Below are 24,226 nucleotides of genomic sequence, written 5' to 3' on the forward strand. Positions count from 1 at the left end.
CCCTTTACAGATGAAAACTGCATCGCATCAGTGATGCTGAAGCACAGCGGGGTCAGGACCTGGAAATGTTCGTGGCATCAAGTTAAATGACTCCTTTATTCAAAAAGGGAGGGTGACAGAAAGCAGGAAACAACAGGCCAGTTAGCTTAACATCTGTCTTAGGGAAAATGTTAGAAGCTATTATTAAAGATGTTACAGCAGGGCATTCAGAAAAATTCCAAGGTAATCAGGCAGTGTCAACATAGTTTTGTGAAAGGGAAATCATGTTTAACCAATTTATTGGAGTTCTTTGAGGGAGATACTTGTGTTGTGGATAAAGGGGAACTGGTGGATGTATTGTACTTAGATTTCCAGAAGACATTTGATAAGGTGCCACATCAAAGATTATTGCAGAAAATAAAAGCTCATGGTGTAGGGGGTAACATATTGGTATGGATAGAAGATTGGTTAGCTAACAGGAAACAGAGGTAGGCATAAATAGGTCATTTTCTGGTTGGCAAGATGTAACGAGTGGTGTGCCACAGGGACCTGTGCTGGGGCCTCAACTTTTTACAATTTATATAAAAGACTTGGATGAAGGGACTATGGTTTCTAAATTTGCTGATAACACAAAGATAGGTAGGAAAGTAACTTGTGAAGAGGACATAAGGGATATAGATAGGCTAAGTGAATGGGCAAAAAACTGGCAAATGGAGTATAATGTGGGAAAGTGTGACATTTTCTACTTTAGCAGGTAGAATACAAAGGAGGCATATTATCTAAATGGTGAGAGTTTGCAGAGCTCTGAGATGCAGAAGGATCTGGGTGTCCTAGTGCATGAATCACAAAAGGTTAGTATGCAGGTACAGTGTGTAATTAGGAAAGCTGATAGAATATTATCGTTTATTGTGAGAGGAATTGAATACAAAAGTAGGGAGGTTATGCTTCAGTTATCAGAGCATTGGTAAGACCATATCTGGAGTACTGTGTACAGTCCTGATCTCCTTATTTAAGGAAGGATATAAATGCATTGGAAGCAGTTCAGAGAAGGTTTACTAGACTAATACTTGGAATGGGCGGGCTGTCTTATGAGGAAAGGTTGGACAGGCTAGGCTTCTATCCACTGGAATTTAGAAGAGTAAGAGGCGACTTGATTGAAACATATAAGATCCTGAGGGGTCTTGACACGGTAGATGTGGAAAGGATGTTTCCCCTTGTGGAAGAATCTAGAACTAGGGGTCACTGTTTAAAAATAAGGGTTTTTAAAGACAGAGATGAGGAGAAATTCTTTCTCTGAGGATTGTGAGTCTTTGGAACTCTCTTCCTCAAAAGGCGGTAGAAGCAGAATCTTTGAATATTTTTAAGGCAGAGGTAGATAGTTTCTTGATAAGAAAGGGGGTGAAAGGTTATCAGGGTTAGGTGGAAATGTGGAGTAATCAGTTCAGCCATGAACTTATTGAATGGCGGAGCAGGGTAGAGTGGCCTACTCCTGCTCCTAATTTGTATGTTTGTATGTTCCTGACCCTGCAATGAAAATTCCATCCTGAGGATATAAATGACATTGGTGGTAAGCCATTCAAGCACTTTAATACAATGTGGGGAGGAGGTCGTTGTAAACAGAAAACATGCTTAATACAGTGAATTCTTACAAGGTATGCTTAATCTCTCCTATCTTACCTAACCTGGTAAGATCATTCAGCTTCTTCTGGCATTGTGTGACAGTGTTTTGAATGGTTGCATTAGTACCTACCGCCACCAGCTTTCTGCCTGTCCTTGCCAAACACTAGTTTTCTCCTGCCACTACCCACCGAGCACTTTGACATTTACACCCGCGAACCTCCTGGTTTGTAGCAAAACTATTTTTCCGATCATGTCTGGGCTTCTAAGCTTCTATGCCCTGCTTCCAAATGGGCAAGGTTCCAAAAAGAGGTTGCTTCAACACCCACCCTCATTGTTCAAATGAAACTGACCCCAGAAATTATAGTGTCCTTACCTTGCAATGTTAGCTGGAGAGAAGTCCCAGGATGGTACACAATACTTCTGGTAGGGGTTATGCTCCCATATAGCAGCTAGGCTTGTGCGCCACCATGTGAGGACTGTTATCGAAGGTGGAACCAAAGGGTTTGTTCATCGGATTGACAGAGGCAGTGGTAACTTAGCAGGTGGAGGGCTATAGGAAAGGGTCTTGGGAATTAGAGTGCATTAGTGAGGGAGCTGTGGAATAATTTTTCCAGGAATGGAGGGCAAAGTTTCTTTGTGCAGGGCATTTATGTGCAGCATAATGTTGAGTCAAAGCAGCAGAGAAAGCGGAGCAGACAGGGCAAGGGGAATTTAGGTGAAGTTTGAAATGATAAAGGACCAAGGGTGAAGAGTCAGCAGGGTGAGAGACAAGGAGGAGAGATGGGAATGAAAGAAGTTGAAGTGCTCCAATGAGAAAAAGGAGTAGGGGAGAAACTATGATGAAAGGTCACTGACCTGAAACGTTAACTCTGCTTCTCTCTCTCCATGGATGCTGCCAGACCTGCTCAGTATTTCCAGCATTTCTTGATTTTGTAATTATAGGGGACTCCTCATCTGAAAAACATACCTTGTATATTTTAAAATGTACCAAGCCTAAGATGTCCATTTAAAAAGAATCCTATTTCTAAAAATTTGAAAAAATTAATAATTCCACTGTGCCACTTATCTGAATAGCCTCCTCTGTGCTGTAATGACTCTATGTATCATGAAATCATGTTCTCAGCCATTGGTTTTACATACATTAACCACAAAATGTATCTTCTCATCTGGATTTTAAATAAGCTTGGTGTGAATTAGATATTAAGTCATTTTGTACTAAAGTTTAAATCTCAGCATATTTTGCGATGGTTGCTGTTCTGGTTAAGGGATAATATATCAACAGTACACAATTATCTCCCTAAAAGATGAGGGGATCTGTTTCTTATTGGTCTTCATATGGATTACCTTATGTGGTATCTATATAAAAGATGTTAGCTTTTGAAATGAATGCATTATCATGTTTTTTTATCTTACATATCTTAATTTGGACTTTTCAGCTGCAAAAGATGTTAAAGCAGAATTGGAAAGATGGACAGCCTTAAAAGAGCTACTTAATTTGATGCATTAAGAATGAACAAAATATATTTTGAATTTTACAGCTGAAGTCATGTTGCAGTTCTCAAAAGGCAGATTTTTATTATTAGTTCTCCTTTGGTGGTGGGTGGATTGCCATTCCATCAGCAACCGTAGGGCACAGGCGATGAACTCCTGTTTGTCTCTGGTACAACACAAATGTTTTGAGACCTGAGGGCTTGGAGACCCTTTCTATTGACCTTCCAAATGGACATGCTGCATACAGGTGTAAGCGGAAAGGGAGAGTAGTGTTTCAAAAGTTGCAGGACCCTGCTTGAGCATCATTGCAGATCCCAGGTGGAAATAGAGAAGCACCTAGAGAATTGATGCATACCATGTTAGGATGTCTGGCTGATGCTTTATAAAATTCAAATGATCTTTGAATATTTTGAAGGGTTGTAGGTGTTTTGGGGGAAAATATGCATGGTTGATAACTCCTACTAGCAACCTGCTGCTTTTCAAAGACTAGCATTTGATATGACAATTATATTGACATCATTCTGTTCTTAGCAATTTTCAGTGTTCAAATTTTAATGATTAGTGAGAGTGTCTTTGTGTATAGAGAGGAATTTATAATTTCTGTCACAGCAGTGTCAAGTGTTAAGATTGACACTGTTATGGTTAAAAGGCCATTCATGCTGGTATCTTAAAGCTTCTAATCACTATTCGCATTGAATAGATTACTATCCAGATGTGAACTCTTTGGAATGACTTCTGAGTGAAATGTGTGCTGTTCAAGGTGCAATACAGCTAAAATTGGATTTTCTAACTGTTGCAGCTGTCAAAAAGAATAAAACGTTGCATAAATCTGAAAGCGCATTCTAGTAGTGAAATGCAAGGTCACAAAGTTGGAAAAGGGAAATCAAACATTGGGAGTACAGGAAATGGAAGGCAGGGAGGAACTCAAGAAAGTTACAATCACCAGGGAAGTGGTAGTAAACAAATTGTTGGAGCTGCGGGATAACAAGTCCCCAGGTCCTGATGGACTTCATCCTAGAGATCACTGTTTAAAAATAAGGGGTCGCCCATTTAAGACAGAGATGAGGAGAATTTTGTTCTCTCATAGGGTTGTGAGTCTTTGGAATTCTCTTCCTCAAAAGGCGGTGGAAGCAGAGTCTTTGAATATTTTTAAGGCACAGGTAGATAGATTCCTGATAAGCAAGGGGGTGAAAGGTTATCGGGGGTAGGTGGAAATGTGGGGTAATCAGTTCAGCCATGACCTTATTGAATGGCGGAGCAGGCTCGAGTGTCCTACTCCTGCTCCTAATTCATATGTTCACATGTACAAAATAAAATGGGACAGTTTGCAGGAAACAACACAGGACAGGGATAAGGGAATTTCATGGAAAATGGCCATAAACCATTCATATGTTGTATCCTATTAGTGATTTGGCAAACAGGTTATTATCACAAAGCACTGGGCTGCCACACCTTGAGTACTGTGTATAGTTCTGGCGGAGAAGGACATTCTGTCCTTACAGGAGATACAAAGAACTGATGAATTAAATTAATATGATGAAAGACTGAAGGTATGAGAGATGTTCATTCTGGAGGTGATTTTATTGAAATATTTAAGGTCCTAGAGACAATAGGGTCTAGAAAGATGTCCAAAGTTAACATAAACTACACAACAAGGTCATAATTTTTTGCTTAGATAAGAAAAGGTCATTAGCAAGAGGCAGCATGGTTTTGTGAAGGAGAGGTCGTGTCTCACTAACTTGATTGAGTTTTTTGAGGAAGTGACGAAGATGATTGATGAAGGAAGGGCAGTGGATGTTGTCTACATGGACTTCAGTAAAGCCTTTGACAAGGTCCCTCATGGCAGACTGGTACAAAAGATGAAGTCACATGGGATCAGAGGTGAGCTGGCAAGATGGATACAGAACTGGCTCAGTCATCGAAGACAGAGGATAGCATTGGAAGGGTGCTTTTCTGAATGGAGGGCTGTGACTAATGGTGTTCCGCAGGGATCAGTGCTGGGACCTTTGCTGTTTGTAGTATATATAAATGATTTGGTGGAAAATGTAGCTGGTCTGATTAGTAAATTTGCAGACGTCACAAAGGTTGGTGGAGTTGCGGATAGTGATGAAGATTGTCAGAGGATACAGCAGGATATAGATCGGTTGGAGACTTGGACGGAGAAATAGCAGATGGAGTTTAATCTGGACAAATGTGAGGTAATGCATTTTGGAAGATCTAATACAGGTGGGAAGTATACAGTTAATGGCAGAACCCTTAGGAGTATTGACAGGCAGAGATATCTGGGCGTACAGGTCCACAGGTCACTGAAAGTGGCAACGTAGGTGGATAAGGTAGTCAAGAAGGCATACGGCATGCTTGCCTTCATCGGTCGGGGCATAGAGTATAAAAATTGGCAAGTAATGCTGCAGCTGTACAGAATCTTAGTTAGACCACACTTGGAATATTGCGTGCAATTCTGGTCGCCACACTACCAGAATGATGTGGAGGCTTTGGAGAGGGTACAGAAGAGGTTTACCAGGATGATGCCTGGTCTGGAGGGTATTAGCTATGAGGAGAGGTTGGATAAACTCGGATTGTTTTCATTGGAATGACGGAGGTGGAGGGGTGACATGATAGAGGTTTACAAAGTGATGAGTGGCATGGACAGAGTGGATAGTCAGAAGCTTTTTCCCAGGGTGGAAGAGTCAGTTACTAGGGGACATAGGTTTAAGGTGCGAGGGGCAAAGTTTAGAGGGGATGTGCAAGGCAAGTTTTTTATACAGAGAGTGGTGAGTGCCTGGAACTTGCTGCCAGGGGAGGTGGTGGAAGCAGGTACGATAGTGACGTTTAAGCGGCATCTTGACAAATACATGAATAGGATGGGAATAGAGGGATACGGACCCCGGAAGTGCAGAAGGTTTTAGTTTAGACAGGCATCAAGATTGGCGCAGGCTTGGAGGGCCGAATGGCCTGTTCCTGTGCTGTACTGTTCTTTGTTCTTTGTAGATACTTAAAATGTAATTTTCTCACATACAGGATAGTGATAGTGTGGAATAGGGAGTCAATGGAAATAATATTATTACAAGGTGATGGATACGTTATTTTTGTAGTCAGGACTACTGAATGGTATGAGAGATATTGTAGTGTATGAAGTCATTAACCTTTGGGATGGATAGAAGTGTTTGTTCCAAATGTCCTGAGGACATTGTAACATGCTGGGGGCAGACTGATTAGTTAAACATGCCTCATGATGGGTAAGCATGTTCTCTTGGAGTTTGTTCGATTTGCTTTATAATGTCTGAGGAACCTCCCAGAGGCTACCCTGAAATTGACAGTTGCTTTGCTCTTTGCTCCCCCTCCTGAGGAATCAGCATTAATAGCGATTGGGAAAGGTTTTGCCTGAGGCAGTACCATCTAATTGATAGGGGAAAATATTAATGGACCTGATATTTCCTTTCTTTTTTGTATGTTCAAATGTGAACCAAATTCAACTTTGATGTTTAAATGGAGTTAGAAAAGACTAACTGGAATACCACTAATGAGCTGCTAACACTTTACTAATGGGTGTGCAATGATCATACATGATTTAGGCTAAGTCTGATATTTCAAACAGGAGAGTTTCAAGCTATTTTTCATTTGTCTCCCTTTTTACGTAGAAACTTAAAACCCATATGCATAGATGAAGGGAATACACATTACAGAGGTGAATTATTGAAATTAAAAGAACTTTTCATTGATTGTTTCCTCAGAATTTGTTGGACTTAAATATCAGGTTACCTAAAATTTATATCTTTACATAGGAAACCTCATACCTGCTAATGCTATTTTCCCTCAATTCCAGGTTGATCATAACTCAAATGTTGCACCACCTCTCAGGAGTTAGTTGGTCAGCATGGTACTGAAACTATGACACTGAATCATTCTGCTGACGTTGAAGTACATGTCCATCTTTCCACTAATAGCCCTCACATTGCTGGCATAACACTACTCACTAGGATCACACTGTCGGGATTTTTCTTTCAATGAAGAACCGAGCATGTGGGAGTTTTCTCTGGGTATGTTGGGAATAATTGTTTACCTAATGCTGTAGTTCTGTAACTGTCTGAAGTGACTGCCACCAGCCCCAGAGGTTATTTTTGTTCTGTATTTTGCACCTGAATAGTTGCTGCCCTTACCTAAACCTTTACAATGGATAATGTGACACTCTTTGTTCAAAGGTGGCTAAACAGCTGCTGGGCCCAAGGGCAAGCTGTGCCTAATTCATGTACTGCCCTAGACTGCAGGGAGAACACTGAGGAATAGTGTAGATGTCAACCCAAAAAAAAGACCAGGAACAGTAAACAGCATTGTTCAAAAGTTTAGTGGGTTTCTGCTGTTTTATTTCTGCAATGTATCCTCAAAATGTTAGATCCAAGGCTGATTGACTGATGACTTAGATCAGAGCCTTGCAGAATGGGCTTCTAACTGATTGAAACAAAGGGAATGTAACCTTAATTTGACAGCGTTACGGGAAGTGGAATTTTAATCATATATAAACTCTGGCAAGTCAGTCATTTTTAAACTTCTAAGACATTCTTAAAATAGGAATTGATGCTCAAAATATTTAATTCTAATCTAATATTGAAGGCATTGCTGAATTATATTAACTAATGATATCATGTATAATCCATTCTGATGTTTTCTTGAGGACCCTAGTCAGAATTATAAGAAAGAACTTGCATTTACATGGTGCCTTTTACAACCCCAAGATGGCCCAGATGCTTTACAGCCAATGAGGTATGTTTAAAGTGTAGTCACTGCTGTAACGTAGGAATCACGGCAGCAAATTTGTGCACAGCAAGCTCCCACAAACAGCAATAGGAAAATGATCAGTTCATCGTTTTTTAGTGATGTTGGTTGAGGGATAAATATTGGTCAGGAAACCGGGGATAACTCCTCTTCTGTTCTTTGAAATAGTGCCATAGGATCTTTTATGTCCATCTGAGAGGCTTAACGTTTCCTCTGAATTTTAATGAGGCAGCACATAAGGCTTTTTTTTGCATGTTTTCAATTCAAATTAACATTTAGTTTGAATTAAGCAGCTTTGAATTAAGTAATTATGTAAGTGTTAAAAAGGGGAAGCATTAAATGGAACAATCATGCCTAGTGATCATTCGGAGACAGATTTGATATGCTCGGATTTATACAACATCTTATCATGCATTGAAATGTTTTGTGCAATGAATTTCTTTCTGCAGTGACTTGGTATGTCGGCAAATTTTCTGAATCAGCAATTGTCTTTTAGTTTTATTGGTTAAGGGAAGAATATTGGCTAAGACCAGCTCTTTCCCAAATGATATGCTGCAATAAAACAAAAGGGGGGGAGAAAGGACAGCCTGCCTGGCACTTCCCATTTAAATTAATGTGGGGTTGGCACCACCGCCCACAGGCAATGGAAGTCCTGCTTTGAGTCAGTTCCATTAGGGCCATGGGAGTTTTCAACCCCTTCTGCTCTTATCAAGGGAAGGTGGTGGCGTAGTGGTCATGTCACTGGACTAGTAATTCAGAGGGCTGGGCTCATGCTCTGGGGATTTGGGTTTGAATCCCACTGCTGTAGATGGGGAAATTTGAATTCAATCAATAAATCAGGAGGTATGAAACTAGTTTAATGGTGATCATGAAGCAATTATTGATTGTTGTAAAAACCTATCTGGTTCATTAATGTCCTTTAGGGAAGGAAATCTGCAGTCTTTACCTGGTCTGGCTTACATGTGACTCCAGACCACATAGCAATGTGGTTGACTCTTAAATGGCCTCACAAGCCAATCAGTTCAAGGGCAATTAGGGATGGGTAATAAATGTTGGCCTTTCCAGTGATGCCCACATCCCATGAACGAATGAAAAAAAAGACACATTTCCTCAAGTTAATTTAATTGAAGTCTGATACAGAAATTGTCTTTTAATTTTGATTTAGCGAGCCTGTCCGTCCTGAAGAACAGAAAAACTTGCAATGAAGTAATTTTATATTTTTGGTGAAGTTTAGACACCACTTTCCATTTAGTTTCAAGTGGCATCAGAAATGGATTATCTTCATTGTTGGGCCTATTCCTTTTTCTGACCTTTTGTTTCTAACAGCCACACTTTCCAGTAAAACAACAGGTTGGTTCTCTGAGAAAACAATCATAAAATCTAAGCTGCCTGAACCAGTCTAAATTGCTCTGAAGTTAGTGGCCTTTGACTTTGCCTGTCTGGATTGCTGTTATTCTGTTTGATCATTGCTTTTTCCACTTTCTGCTGTCTTACTGAAGTGGAAGGGACAGGACAATGATGATTCTATCCCAGCTGTGGGTTCAGCTGTAAGTGCTGCACCTGTAACAACAATGCTGCATTTAAAGAATTATAGGGAATGAATTTCCGCAGGGGTTTTCCTGATCGGTTGCTGAAGGTTTGCTGGAACAACTGCAGAAAATCCTGGAAAAATGGCAGGTGAATTTGTGCAAATTTTTCCTGCACAAGCTCTACAAGCACAGCAAGAAGCCATTTGCCCATGTTATCCAGAAGAGCTATCCACTTAGCTCCAATCCCCTGTCATTCCCCAGTGTTTCTTTTCAATATATATGTTTACTTATGTATTTTATTTATATATATATATATATATATATATATATATATATATATATATCCAGTTCTATCTGTTCTTTGTTTTAGTGATGTTCTTCAATTTAAAGGTGACACACTGATCAGTGCAAGTACTTTTTCCCCAATATATTTTATCACAATCGCTCATTACTTTAAACATCCTTATGAGATTTTCTCTCAACTTTTTTTGATGTAAGGAAAAGAACCCAGTTTGTCTTGTCTCTCATCTTAGTGAATCGCTTCTTACCTTCTCCATGCCCTCAACATCCATCCTAAAGTACGGCAGACAAACTGAGCACTGAGGCCGGAATTTTATCCTGCAACCGAGGTCTCGACCTCCGACAAAAGCACCGCTGAGAACCCCGCGTTGCCATTTCTGTGGGAGGCCGGCCAAATCAAGTGCTAATCAGTGTGACTCTCAGAGGACACCCTCTTCCTGGACCCTTTGTTCAGGCATTAGTGCCTTTTAACGAGAGACACCCCCGCATTCCACCCCTGAGCCAGCAGGCAACCCATACAGTTTTTCTTGCCATGCCCACTGTGCTATGTCAGGTCCGCCCATTGCTGGGCTAATTGCGGCAGCGGCAGGATGAGGCCCTTAATTGGGCATTAATTGCCCACTGGCAACAGGGAAGGAAGGCTGTTCAGAGGGCTTAATTTCGGCAGAGGAGGGAAGGTGGCAGGGTCCTCCAAACTCGCTGCAGGGGAGAGCATAAAATTCCCCCAGTATGTTCTACTAGAGGTTAATCAATAATTTGCTTGGATCTAGCATTACCTATTTGCTTCTGTACTCTATACCACTGTTGATATAATTGACCATCCTGTTTGCTTTTTTAACATTTTACCATTTAATGTCAAAATCACTGGTCACAATCTTGCCTTTGATTCAGAAGGTTATGTGTCCAAGATCCACTACAGAGACCTGATTATATAATCTAGACCTACACTTCAGTGCAGTATTTGGGAATGCCGCACTGTTGGAGGTGCCATCTTCAGTGGAGTTGTTAAAATAAGGCCCTTCTGCTGTTTCAGGCGACTCTAAAAGATTCCATGTCACTTTTGGAGAACAAATGGAGTGTTCTCCTGGCTAGCATTTCAAATAATCGCTTCGGCAAAGAGAAGGTCATGTTTGACCAACCTTATTGAATTCTTAGAAGTAACAGAAAGAGTAGACAAGGGTAATGTAGTTAATGTAATATATTTGGATTTCCATAAGATAAACTCATGACTTAGGCCAGAGTGTGAGGAGTCAGGGGACAAGTAGTGGAATTTTGTAGGCAAGCTGCCTACAAAACAGAAAACAGTATGGGTTAAGGGTAGTTACTCAGACTGGCAAAACATGGGAAGTGGTACTGCACAGGAACAGCGCTGGGACCGCTGTTGTTGAACATTTACATAAACGATTTGAACTCTGAAGTACAGTTTCAAAATTTCTGGATGATACCAAATTGGGAGGTACAGTTAATACTGAAGACAGTGACAAAATATGGGAAAACATTAATAAACTTACAGAGTGGGCATTAATTGGGAAAAGAATTTCAGTTTAGATAAATGTGAGGTGCTACATTTTGATAGGAAGATGAAGGAGTCCACATAATCCTAGGAAAAGAAAATAAGCAATAACAAATGGGATAGAGAAGCAAAATGATCCACACAAATTAATAAGACACTGGGGTTCATTTATAGAATTAAAAAGCCGAGAGGTTATGTTAAATTTACATAGAACCTTGGTTAGGCCACACTTGCAGTATTGTGGACAGTTCTGGTCTCCATATTATGAAAAGGAAACAGAGGAAGGTGGCACAGTGGTTAGCACCGCAGCCTCACAGCTCCAGCGACCCGGGTTCAGTTCTGGGGACTGCCTGTGCGGAGTTTGCAAGTTCTCCCTGTGTCTGCGTGGGTTTCCGCCGGGTGCTCCGGTTTCCTCCCACCTCCAAAAGACTTGCAGGTTGATAGGTAAATTGGTCATTGTAAATTGCCCCTAGTGTAGGTAGGTGGTAGGAGAATGGTGGGTATGTGGTAGAGAATATGGGATTAATGTAGGGTTAGTATAAATGGGTGGTTGTTGGTTGGCACAGACTCAGTAGGCCGAAGGGCCTGTTTTAGTGCTGTATCTCTAATAAGAAAAATAGTAATAATAAGGGTGATGCCATAACTGAGAGGTTATACCTACTGGAAAAGATTGAACAGCCTACTTTTGAAAAGGGAAGGTTGAGGGGTGACCTGATAGAGGTCTTTAAAGATTATTTTTTTTTTTAGAGATACAGCACTGAAACAGGCCCTTCGGCCCACCGAGTCTGTGCCGACCATCAACCACCCATTTATACTAATCCTACACTAATCCCATACTCCTACCACATCCCCACCTGTCCCTATATTTCCCTACCACCTACCTATACTAGGGGCAATTTTTATAATGGCCAATTTACCTACCAACAAGTCTTTTGGCTTGTGGGAGGAAACCGGAGCACCCGGAGAAAACCCACGCAGACACAGGGAGAACTTGCAAACTCCACACAGGCAGTACCCAGAATTGAACCCGGGTCGCTGGAGCTGTGAGGCTGCGGTGCTAACCACTGCGCCACTGTGCCGCCCTAAATTATGAAAGGGTTTGATAGAGTACATGTAGAGAAGATGTTTTCGCTGTGGAGGAGACAAAGACTAGGAGCCATAAGTAGGAGATAGTCACAAATAAGTCCAGTAGGGAATGTAGGAGGAACCAGTGAGTGGTTAGATTGTGGAACTTTTTTTTATTCTTTCATGGATGTGAGCGTCGCTGGCAAGACCAACATTTGTTGCCCTTCCCTAATTGCCCTTGAGAAGATGGTGGTGAGCCGCTTTCTTGAACCTCTGCAGTCCATGCAGTGTAGGTACACCCACAGAGCTGTTAAGAAGCGAGTTCCATGTTTTTGAGCCAGCAACAGTGAAGGAACGACGATATAGTTCCAAGTCAAGATGGTGGAGAACTTGCACATGGTGGTGTCCCCATGCATCTGTTGCCCTTGTCCTTTTACATGGTAGAGGTCGAGAGTTTGGAAGATGCTGTCAAAGGAGGCCTGGCGAGTTGCTGCAGTGCACTGTGTGGTACTGTTACTTGCCACTTATCAGCCCAAGCCTGAATATTGTCCAGATCTTGCTGCATATGGACACGGACTGTTTCAGTACCTGAGGAGTCGCGAATGGTGCTGAACACTGTGCAATCATTAGTGAACATCCCCACCTCTAACCTTATGATGGAGGGAAGGTCATAGATGAAGCAGCTGAAGATGGTTGGGCCTAGGACACTACCCTGAGGAGCTCCTGCAGTGATGTCCTGGGACTTAGATATTTGGCCTTCAACAACCACAACCATTCTCCTTTGTTTGTGTTAGGTTGACTCCAGCCAGTGGAGAGTTCCCCCCCGCGATTCCCATTGGCTTCAATTTTGCGAGGGCTCCTTGATGCCATCCTCGGTCAAATGTTGCCTTAATGTCAAGGGCAGTAACTTTCACCTTACCTTTGGAATACAGCTCTTTCCTCATGTTTGGACCTAAGCTGTAATGAGGTCAGGAGCCAAGTGACCCTGGCGGAACCCAAACCGAGCATCAGTGAGCAGGTTGTTGCTGTGTAAGTAGTTCTTGATAGTACTGTTGACTGCACCTACCATCACTTTGCTGATGATCGAGAGTAGACTGATGGGGCGGTAATTGGCTGGGTTGGATTTGCCTTTTTTTTTGTGGACAGGACATACCTGGGTAATTTTCCACATTGTCGGGTAAAGACCAGTGTTGTAGCTGTACTAGAACAGCTTGGCTACGGGCGCGGCTAGTTCTGGAACACAAGTCTTCACTACTATTGCCAGAATGTTATCAGGGCCCATAGCCTTTGCAGTATCCAGTGCCTTCATCCGTTTCTTGGTATCACGTGGTGCAAATCAGATTGGCTGAAGACTGGCATCTGTGATGCTGGGGATCTCAGGAGGAGGCCGAGATGGATCATCCACTTGGCACTTCTGGCTAAAGATGGATGCAAATGCTTCAGCCTTGTCTTTTGCACTGATGTGCTGGGCTCTCCCATCGTTCAGGATGGGGATATTTGTGGAGCCTCCTCCTCCTGTCAGTAGTTTAATTGTCCACCATTATTCATGACTAGATATGGCAGGACTGCAGAGCTTAGATCTGATCTGTTGGTTTTGGGATCATTTAACTGTATAGCATCCTGCTTTCACTGTTTGGCATGCATGTAGTCCTATGTTGTACCTTCACCAGGTTGACACCTCATTTTGAGGTATGCCTGGCGCTGCTCCTGGCATGCACTCCTGCACTCTTCATTGAACTAGGGTTGATACCCCGGCTTGATGGTAATGATGGAGTGGGGTACATGCCGGGCCATGAGGTTACAGATTGTGGTTGAATACAATTCTGCTGCTGCTGATGGCCCACATCGCCTCATGGATGCCAAATTTTGAGGTGCTTGATCTGTTCTGAATTTTACCATTGAGCTTGGTGGTAATGCCACACAACATGATGGACGGTATTCTCAATGTGAAGATGAGACAAGGACTGTGCGGTGGTCACTCCTCACAATACTGTCATGACAGATGCATCTGCGACAGGTAGATTGGTGAGAACGAAGTCAAGTAGGTTTTTCCCTCTTGTTGGTTTCCTCACCACCTGCTGCAGACCCAGTCTAGCAGCTATTTCCCTTAGGATTCGGCCAGCTTGGTCAGTAGTGGTGCTACCGAGCCACTCTTGAAGTCCCCCACCAAGAGTACATTCTGTGCCGTACCCACCCTCCGTGCTTCTTCCAAGTGGTGTTCAACATGGAGGAGTATTGATGCATCAGCTGAGGGAGGTAATCAACAGGAGGTTTCCTTGCCCATTTTTGACCTGATGCCATGAGACTTCATGGGGTCCAGAGTCGATGTTGAGGACTCCCAGGGTAAGTCCCTCCCTACTGTATACCACTGTGCCATCATCTCTGGTGGGTTTGTCCAGTTGGTGGGATAGGACATAACCAGGGATGGTGATGGAGGAGTCTTGGACATTGTCTGCAAGATATGATCCCGTGAGCATGACTGTGTTAGGCTGTTGCTTGACTAGTCTGTGGGACAGCTCTCCCAATTTTGGCACAAGTCCCTGGAAGTTAGTAAGGAGAACTTTGCAGGGTCGACAGGGTTTGCGGATATCGATGCCAGGTGGTCCATCAGGTTTTATTCTTTTTCAACTTTTCTGGTACAACTAAGTGGCTTGCTAGGCCATTTCAGAGGGCAGTTAAGAGTTTGGAGTCAAATGTAGACCATACTGGGTAAGGATGACAGATTTCCTTCCCTAAAGGACATTTGTGAATCAGATGGGATTTTACGACAATTTGGTAATTTCATGGTTAATTCCTGATATTTTTATTAAATTTCAGTTCTGCCAGCTGCCATGGTGAGATTTGAACTCTCGTCCCCAGAGTGTTGGCCAGGGCCTCTGGACTACTAGTCCAGTAACATTACCACAATGTCACCATTTCCCAGCTGCATTAAGGAGTATTTGATGAAAACAACATAGATGCATTTATGGGGAAGCTAGCTATACACATGAGGGAGAATGCATTGGAAGGACATGTTGATAAGGTTAGATGAAGAGGGGTGAGAGAAGGCTCGTGTGGAACATAAACATCATCATAGACCTGTTGGGCCGAATGGCCTGTTTCTGTGCTGTACATCCTCTGAAATTCTATGTAATGTATGAATCATAAAATCTTGTCATTACCTCCTTGCTATTTGTGGGATCATGCTGTGCACAAACTGGCTGCTGTATTTACCTACATTACAACAGTGATTAAATATCAAAAGTACTTATATTGACTGTGAAGCACTTTGGGACATCCGGAGATTGTGAAAAGCGCTATATAAATGCAGGTTTTTCTTCCTTTCCTCTCCTTATTCTTGCTCCCAGAATATATCACCTCACGTTTCTCTGCATTATGTTTTATTTGACATCCATGTCCCCAAACTACTAACTTGTCTATGTCCTCTTGAAGTTGTTCACTGTCCTCTTCACAGATAATTGCACTCCCTTTATTTGTGACGCCTAGAAATCTTGATATAGTGACCGCATTCACAAGTCAGTTCCTTTTATATATTGAGTTATTTAGTGCCTTTAGTGTAATAAATGTTCACAGCATTTCAAACAGAAGATAATGGACACGGGGTAGAAAAGCTAGGAGAGATGGCCAAAAGGTGGTTGAAAGATAGATTTCGAGGAAGCTTTTAAAGGCAGAGAGACATGTATCAAGGTAATGAAGTTTAGGAAGGGATTTCTACAGAGTATGGAAGAGGCGTCTGAGGGGTCTGTTGCTGGTGAATGAACTGCAGGAGGTGTGGGGCTGCACAAAGGGCCAGAGCAGAGGACTGAAGGATAAAGGCTGGGAGAGAGGATTGGAAGGAGGTTTCATAGTTAGGACAGGGTGAAGTCTGAAAGGATTGGGAAAGCACGGACAAAGGATTTGAATTCACTGCATTAAGTAAACGTTCCTTCATTGTCACAGTCAAAGTCCTGCAATTCACTACCTAACACCATTAATGGGAGCAGCATTACTACAGGGACTGCAATCAGTCACGAAAAAAGCCCACCAACGTATTCTCAAGGCAGCAGGGATATCCGGAGAATAAATATATCAAATGAAAAATAATTGATGCTATGTCATATAACGTAACACTCAAAATGGCTTCGGCTGATTTACATTCATCCCGATTGTTAATATTGCCCTTTTTCTCTCTTTCCCCAACCTCCCACTATCGTTTACCCTCTGTGAGCTAGAAAGGTCACCTTGTTTGGGTCAGGTACTGCAGCTCTTGGCATCCACCAGATATGTGCTGCATGAAGCATAAAAACCTTCTCAGTCAGAAGAATTGCTAGATTAAATATGAAACCCTGCCATGAAATTGGTATGTAATACTCCATCAGTAAAATGTAGAACTACACTTTAAAATTAGAGAGTAGGTAGCAGACCTTTGTCCAGATTTATGCCACTGCTGTTGGGGACTAGCAAAACTTTTCCCACTCACTCCAGCCTCTTCATAACCAAATAGCTATTCCAATTCCAAACACAGCGCTGCAAGAAAAGTCCTTACTTTTATGTTTAAATATTTAGTAATGTTTTAAAGTTCAAACTGGTTCAGAAAACCTGACACTAAAATCGGTAACCTTGCTATTTCTGAACGGATGCCAGAGGGATGGTGATCAAACACAATCTCCTTGCCTGTAGGTCAGCTAGCTTGTTCCTAAACATGTCTTGTTGGCCTGACCAGTAATTAGTTCTGTCGCTGTTGTCGCGAATGTTGTGTAATTTGTAACCCAGTATTTATCTGTCATATAAAGCAACCAACTGAAGCAGGCAAACGATTTAAACAGGTTAGCGGTAAAGTCATCAGAATCCTTTGTTTTTAAAAAAGGGATGGGAGACTGTGTGCAATGGAAAATTAATTGAGGGCAAAACTGCGCCCCATTGTGCCCATTTTCCTGGCATAAAATGGGTGTAAAATGGTCCAATTTAGGGGGCTAACCTCTTGCGCCCAATTAGGGTCAGAAACTCATCTGATAAAATATTGGCAGGGGCGCTTAGAGGAGTCCCTGGCAGCTGCCTAAATCGGGCCTCAGGCCCCTTCAATATGCCTATTTTAGGACTCAAATCAGAAATTGTTTTGCCCTGATCCAGCAGACATCTGTCACCCTGAGGTCAGGATGATTTGGTCTACATGGGGCCTACCCAGCAATCTTCAAAGGAAACACCAAAAAGGTATGTCTAAAGAAATGTCTGGCCTGAATGCTGAGGTGGGAGGATTAGGAGTGCTCCACCTGGCTTCACATTGAAATGATTAAACCCCCATGTGATTGCAAGTTGCCTCTAAGGCTGAGACAGGTGCCTACAATTCACCAATACTATGTAACAACAATTTATAATTGTATCGTGCCTTTAATGTAACAAAACATTCCAAAGTGCTTCACAGGAGCATTATAAAACAAAATTTGACACCAAGCTACACAAGGATGTGTGGGTAGGTGGTCAAAAGCTTGATTGAAGAGGTAGGTTTTAAGGAGTGTTTTAAGAGAGGAAAGTGAGGCAGAGAGGGTATTCCAGAGCTTAGGGCTGAGGCAACTGAAGGCGCGGCCACAAATGGTGGAGCGATTAAAATCGGGGATGCGCAAGAGGCCAGAATTAGAGAAGCGCAGGTATTTCAGAGGGCTGTAGGGCTGGAGGAGATGACAGAGATAGGGAGGGGCGAGGCCATGGAGGGATTTGAAAATAAAGTCATTGCTTAACTGAGAGCCATTGTAGGTCAGTGAGCACAGGGGTGGTGGCTGATCAGGACTTAGCACTTGGGCAACAGTATTTCGGGTGACCTCAAGTTTACGGAGCGTGGAATGTAGGAGACTGGCTAGGAGTGCGTTGGAGTAATCATATCTCGAGGTAACAAAGGCATGGATGAGGGCTTCAGTGGCAGATGAGCTGAGGCAGGGGCGGAGTTGGGCAGTGTTATGGAGGTGAAAATGGATGGCCTTAGTGATGGCACAGGTATTGGTCGGAAGCTCATCTCGGGATTAAATGTAACACCAGGTCTGTGAACAGTCTGTTTCAGCCTCAGACAGTATGTCTGTACATCAGTACGGATGAGGCCAGCGGACCAATCTGCCATGATTATGTGGCTGGCTTCATTAGGAACATGCAGCATACCTGACACCCAGATCACTCCTTGATCCAATCCCTGGCCATTGCGTCCAGCTGGATTCATCTAGGTAAAACGGAAACCTTGATATCGGGCGGTACAAGTGACGTCCCACCAGCTGCCGTAAATTAAAGATAAATGGTGAAGGAAGCTGATCATCTTTGTCAGCTGCTTGAAGATGGCCATGTGGACAATGCAATCTGGATAAGGGCTCTCTAATGATCTGTCTCCACCATCAGACTTTAAGACCACCCCACCCTGCCCATCTCTTGTTCTACTGCCTGATTTCCAGTTGAGGTTTTAGGGATGGAGGTACTTACATTCTTTCTCTAAAAGCATTTTAGGGAAATTTTTCCAGTTTCATTTAGAAGGTCGCAGCATGTGACTGATTTCTGATTGTCAGGCTTGTTGCTGCAAGTAGCAAGTCAGAAGATTCCTCTGAATTTGAAGTAACGATTTCCAGGATTTCTTTCAATTCTAGATCTTAATAGTCTGAGTGAGTCTCTGTGTGAGCGTGAGTCTGTGTGTGTAAGTCTGTGTGTGTGTGAGTCTGTGTGAATGTGAGTGTGAGTCTGTGTGAGTGTGCATCTATGTGTGTGTGTGTGTGAGTGTGAGCGTGAGTCTGTCTGTATGAGCATGAGTCTGTCTGTGAGTCTGAGTCTGTGTGAGTGTGAGTCTGTGTGAGTGTGAGTCTGTGTCTGTGTGTGTGTCTGTGTGTGTGAGCGTGAGTCTGTCTGTGTGAGCGTGAGTCTGTGTGTGTGAGTCTGTGTGTGTGAGCGTGAGTCTGTGTGTGAGCGTGAGTCTGTGTGTGTGAATGTGAGTCTGTGTGCGTGAGCGTGAGTCTGTGTGGGTGAGCGTGAGCGTGAGTCTGTGTGAGCCTGTCTGTGAGCGTGAGTCTGTCTATGTGAGCGTGAGTCTGTGTGTGTGAGTCTGTGTGAGTGTGAGTCTGTGTGTGTGAGCGTGAGTCTGTGTGTGTGAGTCTGTGTGTGTGAGTGTGAGTCTGTGTGTGTGAGCGTGAGTCTGTGTGTGAGCGTGAGTCTGTGTGTGTGAATGTGAGTCTGTGTGCGTGAGCGTGAGTCTGTGTGGGTGAGCGTGAGCGTGAGTCTGTGTGAGCCTGTCTGTGAGCGTGAGTCTGTCTATGTGAGCGTGAGTCTGTGTGTGTGAGTCTGTGTGAGTGTGAGTCTGTGTGTGTGAGCGTGAGTCTGTGTGTGTGAATGTGAGTCTGTGAGCGTGAGTCTGTGTGGGTGAGCGTGAGTCTGTGTGAGCGTGAGTCTGTGAGCGTGAGGCTGTCTGTGAGCGTGAGGCTGTCTATGTGAGCGTGAGTCTGTGTGTGTGAGTCTGTGTGAGCGTGAGTCTGTGTGTGTGAGCGTGAGTCTGTGTGTGTGAATGTGAGTCTGTGTGCGTGAGCGTGAGTCTGTGTGGGTGAGCGTGAGTCTTTGTGAGCGTGAGTCTGTGTGAGCGTGAGTCTGTGTGAGCGTGAGGCTGTCTATGTGAGCGTGAGTCTGTGTGTGTGAGCGTGTGTGTGTGAGCGTGAGTCTGTGTGGGTGAGCGTGAGTCTGTGTGGGTGAGCGTGAGTGTGAGTCTGTGTCAGTGTGAGTCTGTCTGTGTCAGTGTGAGTCTGTGTGTGTGTGAGTGAGTCTGTCTGTGTGAGTGAGGCTGTCTGTGTGAGTGTGAGGCTGTCTGTGTGAGTTTGAGGCTGTCTGTGTCAGTGTGAGTCTGTGAGCGTGAGTCTGTCTGTGTGAGCGTGAGGCTGTCTGTGTGAGTGTGAGTCTGTGATTGGTCGTCAGCTCTCAGCATGTGGGACCTCCGCTGCTGGGGTCCTTATTCCTGGGAAAGGCCCACCACTGTCCACCTAAGTACCTAATTGGCACATAATGCGGCAGGCCCTCCCTGAGGAGGTGACACGTGGCTGAGACCCCCGTCTCCCAGATGAACTCCTGGTGTGTGTGTGTGTGTGTGTGTGTGTGTGTGTGTGTGTGTGTGTGTGTGTGTGTGTGTGTGTGTGTGTGTGTGTGTGTGTGTGTGTGTGTGTGTGTGTGTGTGTGTGTGTTAGTCTATAGGCAGGATTTTATCCTGCCCTTGGAAATGGGAACGGAGGCGTTGGATCCCTGCCAGTTTGCCTTTGGTGGGGAAGGCCGAGGATGGCCTTGAATGGCCAATTGAGGCCCTTGAGTGGCCAGTTAATGACCATTTAAGGGCCTCTTCCCATCTTCACAATTTTGTTGAGGACAGAGTGGCCTGCCACCACGTGGAGATGCCGCCAGGCGAGACCTGGCAGCCTCCTAGCGAGGTTGGGTGGGGGGACCCTCCTTTGGGGACAATCCATGGCCCACAGAGGGCCTCCCCCCAGCAGTGATGGCCATTCCCCTCCCTTTCCAGGAAGAGCAAGACTCCCCCACCCTCATCAACACCACTCCCCACCCCATTGCCGGGTCCTGTCTGAATGGCCCCAGCAACCCCGACCCCATTTACCTGTCCCAGGGTCTCCGATGTCCTTGTCACTGCAGGGCCTCCTGCAGTACCAGCAGTGGCGAGCACTCCCAGTGGTGCAGCCAGTACTCCAGATTCTGATTGGTTGGCAGCTCTGGAGGCGGGAGCCAACCCTTAAAGGGACGGTGTCCCTGATGGCGGGCAGTTATTCACTGCCAGCTGTGAGATTGCAACTGGCGTCTGTCGGAGGGTCAAGGCGGCATCTCCCACTGCTGGAGCCTGTGAGTGAGCCTGTGTGTATGTGGGTGTGAGACTGTCAGTATGTGAGTCTGTATGTGAGAGTGTGGGTGGGTGAATCGGCATGCATCGCAAAACGCATTGAATGCCAAAATAAAAAGAAAAGCTTGTATAAATTTTTACAGACTGAATGTTACTAATGAGTTTTGCAGAGGCATAAATAGCTCTTATGTGGTTCAGTGGTTAGATGTTGGGCTTTCAGCCAAAGATTACTTGTTTGGACCCCCTCCCCCCCGCACTCCCCCACCACCGCCCCCAAACCTCCCACCCACTGCTTAAATTTATTGACATTCCCATATCCTGTAGTGTGTCCTCATGACTAATTTGCCTAATCCAAGCTAACAGGTTAATTGTACCATCTATCCTTCTCACAATACAGTGACTAAATCTGAATACAGAGTTCCAGGTGGGGCTGGACCAATGCCCTGTACAGACTCAGAATCACTTCCTAACTGTTCTGTTCTAATCCTCTGGCTGTACAGCCAAGATCCTATTCTATACTCTTTATTGTTGCTGTGCTGTTAGCTTTCGGAATCTATCCACGAAAACCATTATGGCATAGAAGGAGGCCATTTGGCCCGTCAAGTCCACGCCGACTCTATGTAGAGCAATCCAGTCAGTCCCATTCCCCGGCTCTATCCGCATAGCACTGCAAGTTTATTTCCCTCAAGTGCCCATCCAGTTTCCTTTTGAAATCATTGATCATCTCTGCTTCCACCACCCTCGTGGGCAGCGAGTTCCAGCACATTATCACATGATGGGCAAAAAAGTTCTTCCTCACAACCTCCATGCATCCCTTGCTCAAAACCTTAATTCTGTGTCCCCTTGCCCTTGTACGATCAGCTAATGGGAACAGCTTTTCTTTCTCTACCTTATCTAGACCTGTCATAATCTTGTGCACCTCTATCAAATCCCCCTCAATCTCCTTTGCTCCTGGGACAACAACCCCAGATTATCCGACCTGTCCTTCTAGCTAAAATCCCTCATCCCTGGAACCATTCTAGTAAATCTCTCCTGCATCCGCTGAAGGACCCTCACATCTTTCCTAAATTGTGGTGACCAGAACTGGATGCATTCTATACCCACGCTGTGATGTGTCCAACAACAACAACAACACCTTGCATTTATATGGAATAAAAACAGAAAGTGCTGAAAATACTCAGCAGGTGTGGCATCATCTGTGGAGAGAGAAATGAAGTTAACGGTTCAAGTTGATTCCCTTTCACCAGAAGTTCTGACCAAAGGTCATCGACCTGAAACGTTAACTCTGTTTCTCTCTCTAAAGATACTGCCAGACCTGCTCAGTATTTTCAGCATTTTCAGTTTTTATTTCAGATTTACAGTATCTGCAGCAATTTGCTTTTGTATTTGTATTTATATTGAGCCTTTAATCTAATAATATGTCCCAAGATGCTTCACAGGAGCATTATGAAAGAAACTTTGACACTGAGCCACATAAGGAGATGTTAGGACAGATGACCAAACACTTTGTCAAAGAGATGGGTCTTAAGGAGCATCTTAAAGGAGGAAAGAGGTGGAGACGTTTAGGGAGGGAATTCCAGAGCTGAGGGCCTAAGCAGTTGAAGGCATGGCCACCAATGGTGCAGCAATAAAAATGTTCTGTAGAATAATGCCATTTAACTTATAATATAATGAGCTTTCCCAAGTTCATGACTTTACATTTTGTGCACATTAAATTACATGTCACTGGTCAGTCCAACTTCCTCATCAATCCAGCTCTTTGTCTGTTTGATAAGGCTTTTCCCCATTACCTGTGGGCCTTACCAGTTTGGTATCATCTGCAAAAAAGTTCAGGCTCACCTTACAAGCTATTCATGTTCATTGGAAATACAACAGACCTAGCAGTGAACCATTAGTTACCTCCTTCCCTGCTGATCCAGCTCCACATCCTTTGCTTACTCTGTTTCGGCAAGTTTTCGATCCATCTCAGAAGCATCTGATTATGTTTGGGTGGAGACCCTAGGCAGAATTTTTTTTCTGGGGTCAGGACCCCAACATCGGGTGCAATTCCAGGTCTCGAACCCACATTGCGTCAATGTCAGATGTCCAATGTGATTATTGAAGGGTTGGCCAATTAGTGGCAGGGTGCTTGGCTGCCATCTAACTAAGGACAGCGGGTGGGCTCTCAAGGCTGGAAGGCCAATAGGAGGCACTCCAGCGCTGAGAGAGTGACAGCCCCACCATCAGAGGTGTGTGAGAGAGAGAGAGGGGGTGCTTCAAGATGGAGGCACCCTCTCAAAGCTGATGAAATTTCTTCTATAAAAACTGGCCAGAACTGTCAGAGCTCCATTGTGGAGGGGAAGCCCTTCCACAGGATGGCCCACAGCCACAGCTATGGCCATTTATAAGTCACGGATGCCAGGGTTTTAAGAAACCAACTCGAGCACTGGTTCGGGAAGTAGCGGGCTCATCCTCCTCCGGAGATGGAAAATTCTACCCTCTGGGTTAAAACTGGGAAATAGGAAGATAGGTGGGTCCCACTCGAGACAGAAAGGTGTTCCCATACTCAGCCTAAAACTGGGATTAGACACGCAGAAGAACGCCACAGTCTTGTAAAGACACATCAGAAAGTACTAAATGACAAAAAGTCAATCTGCCCATGCATCTCCTTTCTTCCACTGACAATTTATAATGAATTTTATTGTACATTTCACCTCCTGAGGAAACACTTGCCAAAGTTGAGCAGCTAATGAAGGTTCTTTTGTTGAGCTGGATAGCTGGCTCTCTGAGAATGTTACTTCTGCCAACATAGAGGACATTTTTGTAACTATACATCTAGCAACTCAGCAATTCTTAATCGGTAAACCACAACAGTGCAATCTATTTTGAGGGACAGATTTGTATTTTGGTGGGGGAGGGAGGGGTTGCGGTGGATGGGAGATTCTGCCAACCAAATAGCTATTAATCTACCGACCTGAATTTCTGAGGTACTCTAGCATTCAAGAACAAATCTATTAGGATATCAATGCTTTGACTATCTGTGCAAAGTGCACTGAAGTACTTGAGCACAAACTATCAGAAGTTCCCTGTACAAAATAGTCTAAATTATGCAGGCATGAAAGCTTTTCTTGGAATTCATGATAAACAGCTTGA

At 43.9% G+C, this 24,226-nt stretch overlaps 1 protein-coding gene across 3 annotated transcripts in view; it reads left to right on the forward strand.

Moving 5' to 3' along the window:
* The window catches only part of lama1 (laminin, alpha 1), a 386,693-nt gene that overhangs the window by 11,878 nt on the left and 350,589 nt on the right, over positions 1 to 24,226 (forward strand). The window contains exon 1 of one of the 3 annotated variants that reach the window (XM_068031283.1): positions 6,914 to 7,127. The exons of the other annotated variants lie outside the window; for them this stretch is intronic. Coding sequence (XP_067887384.1) covers positions 7,109 to 7,127 — 19 coding nt within the window. The 5' untranslated portion in view covers positions 6,914 to 7,108. Of the gene's footprint in view, positions 1 to 6,913; positions 7,128 to 24,226 lie in introns of those variants that run through there. 3 annotated transcript variants of the gene reach the window in all.

Source organism: Heterodontus francisci, chromosome 5 (assembly GCF_036365525.1).
Source record: "Heterodontus francisci isolate sHetFra1 chromosome 5, sHetFra1.hap1, whole genome shotgun sequence".
NCBI classification, from domain to species: domain Eukaryota; kingdom Metazoa; phylum Chordata; class Chondrichthyes; order Heterodontiformes; family Heterodontidae; genus Heterodontus; species Heterodontus francisci.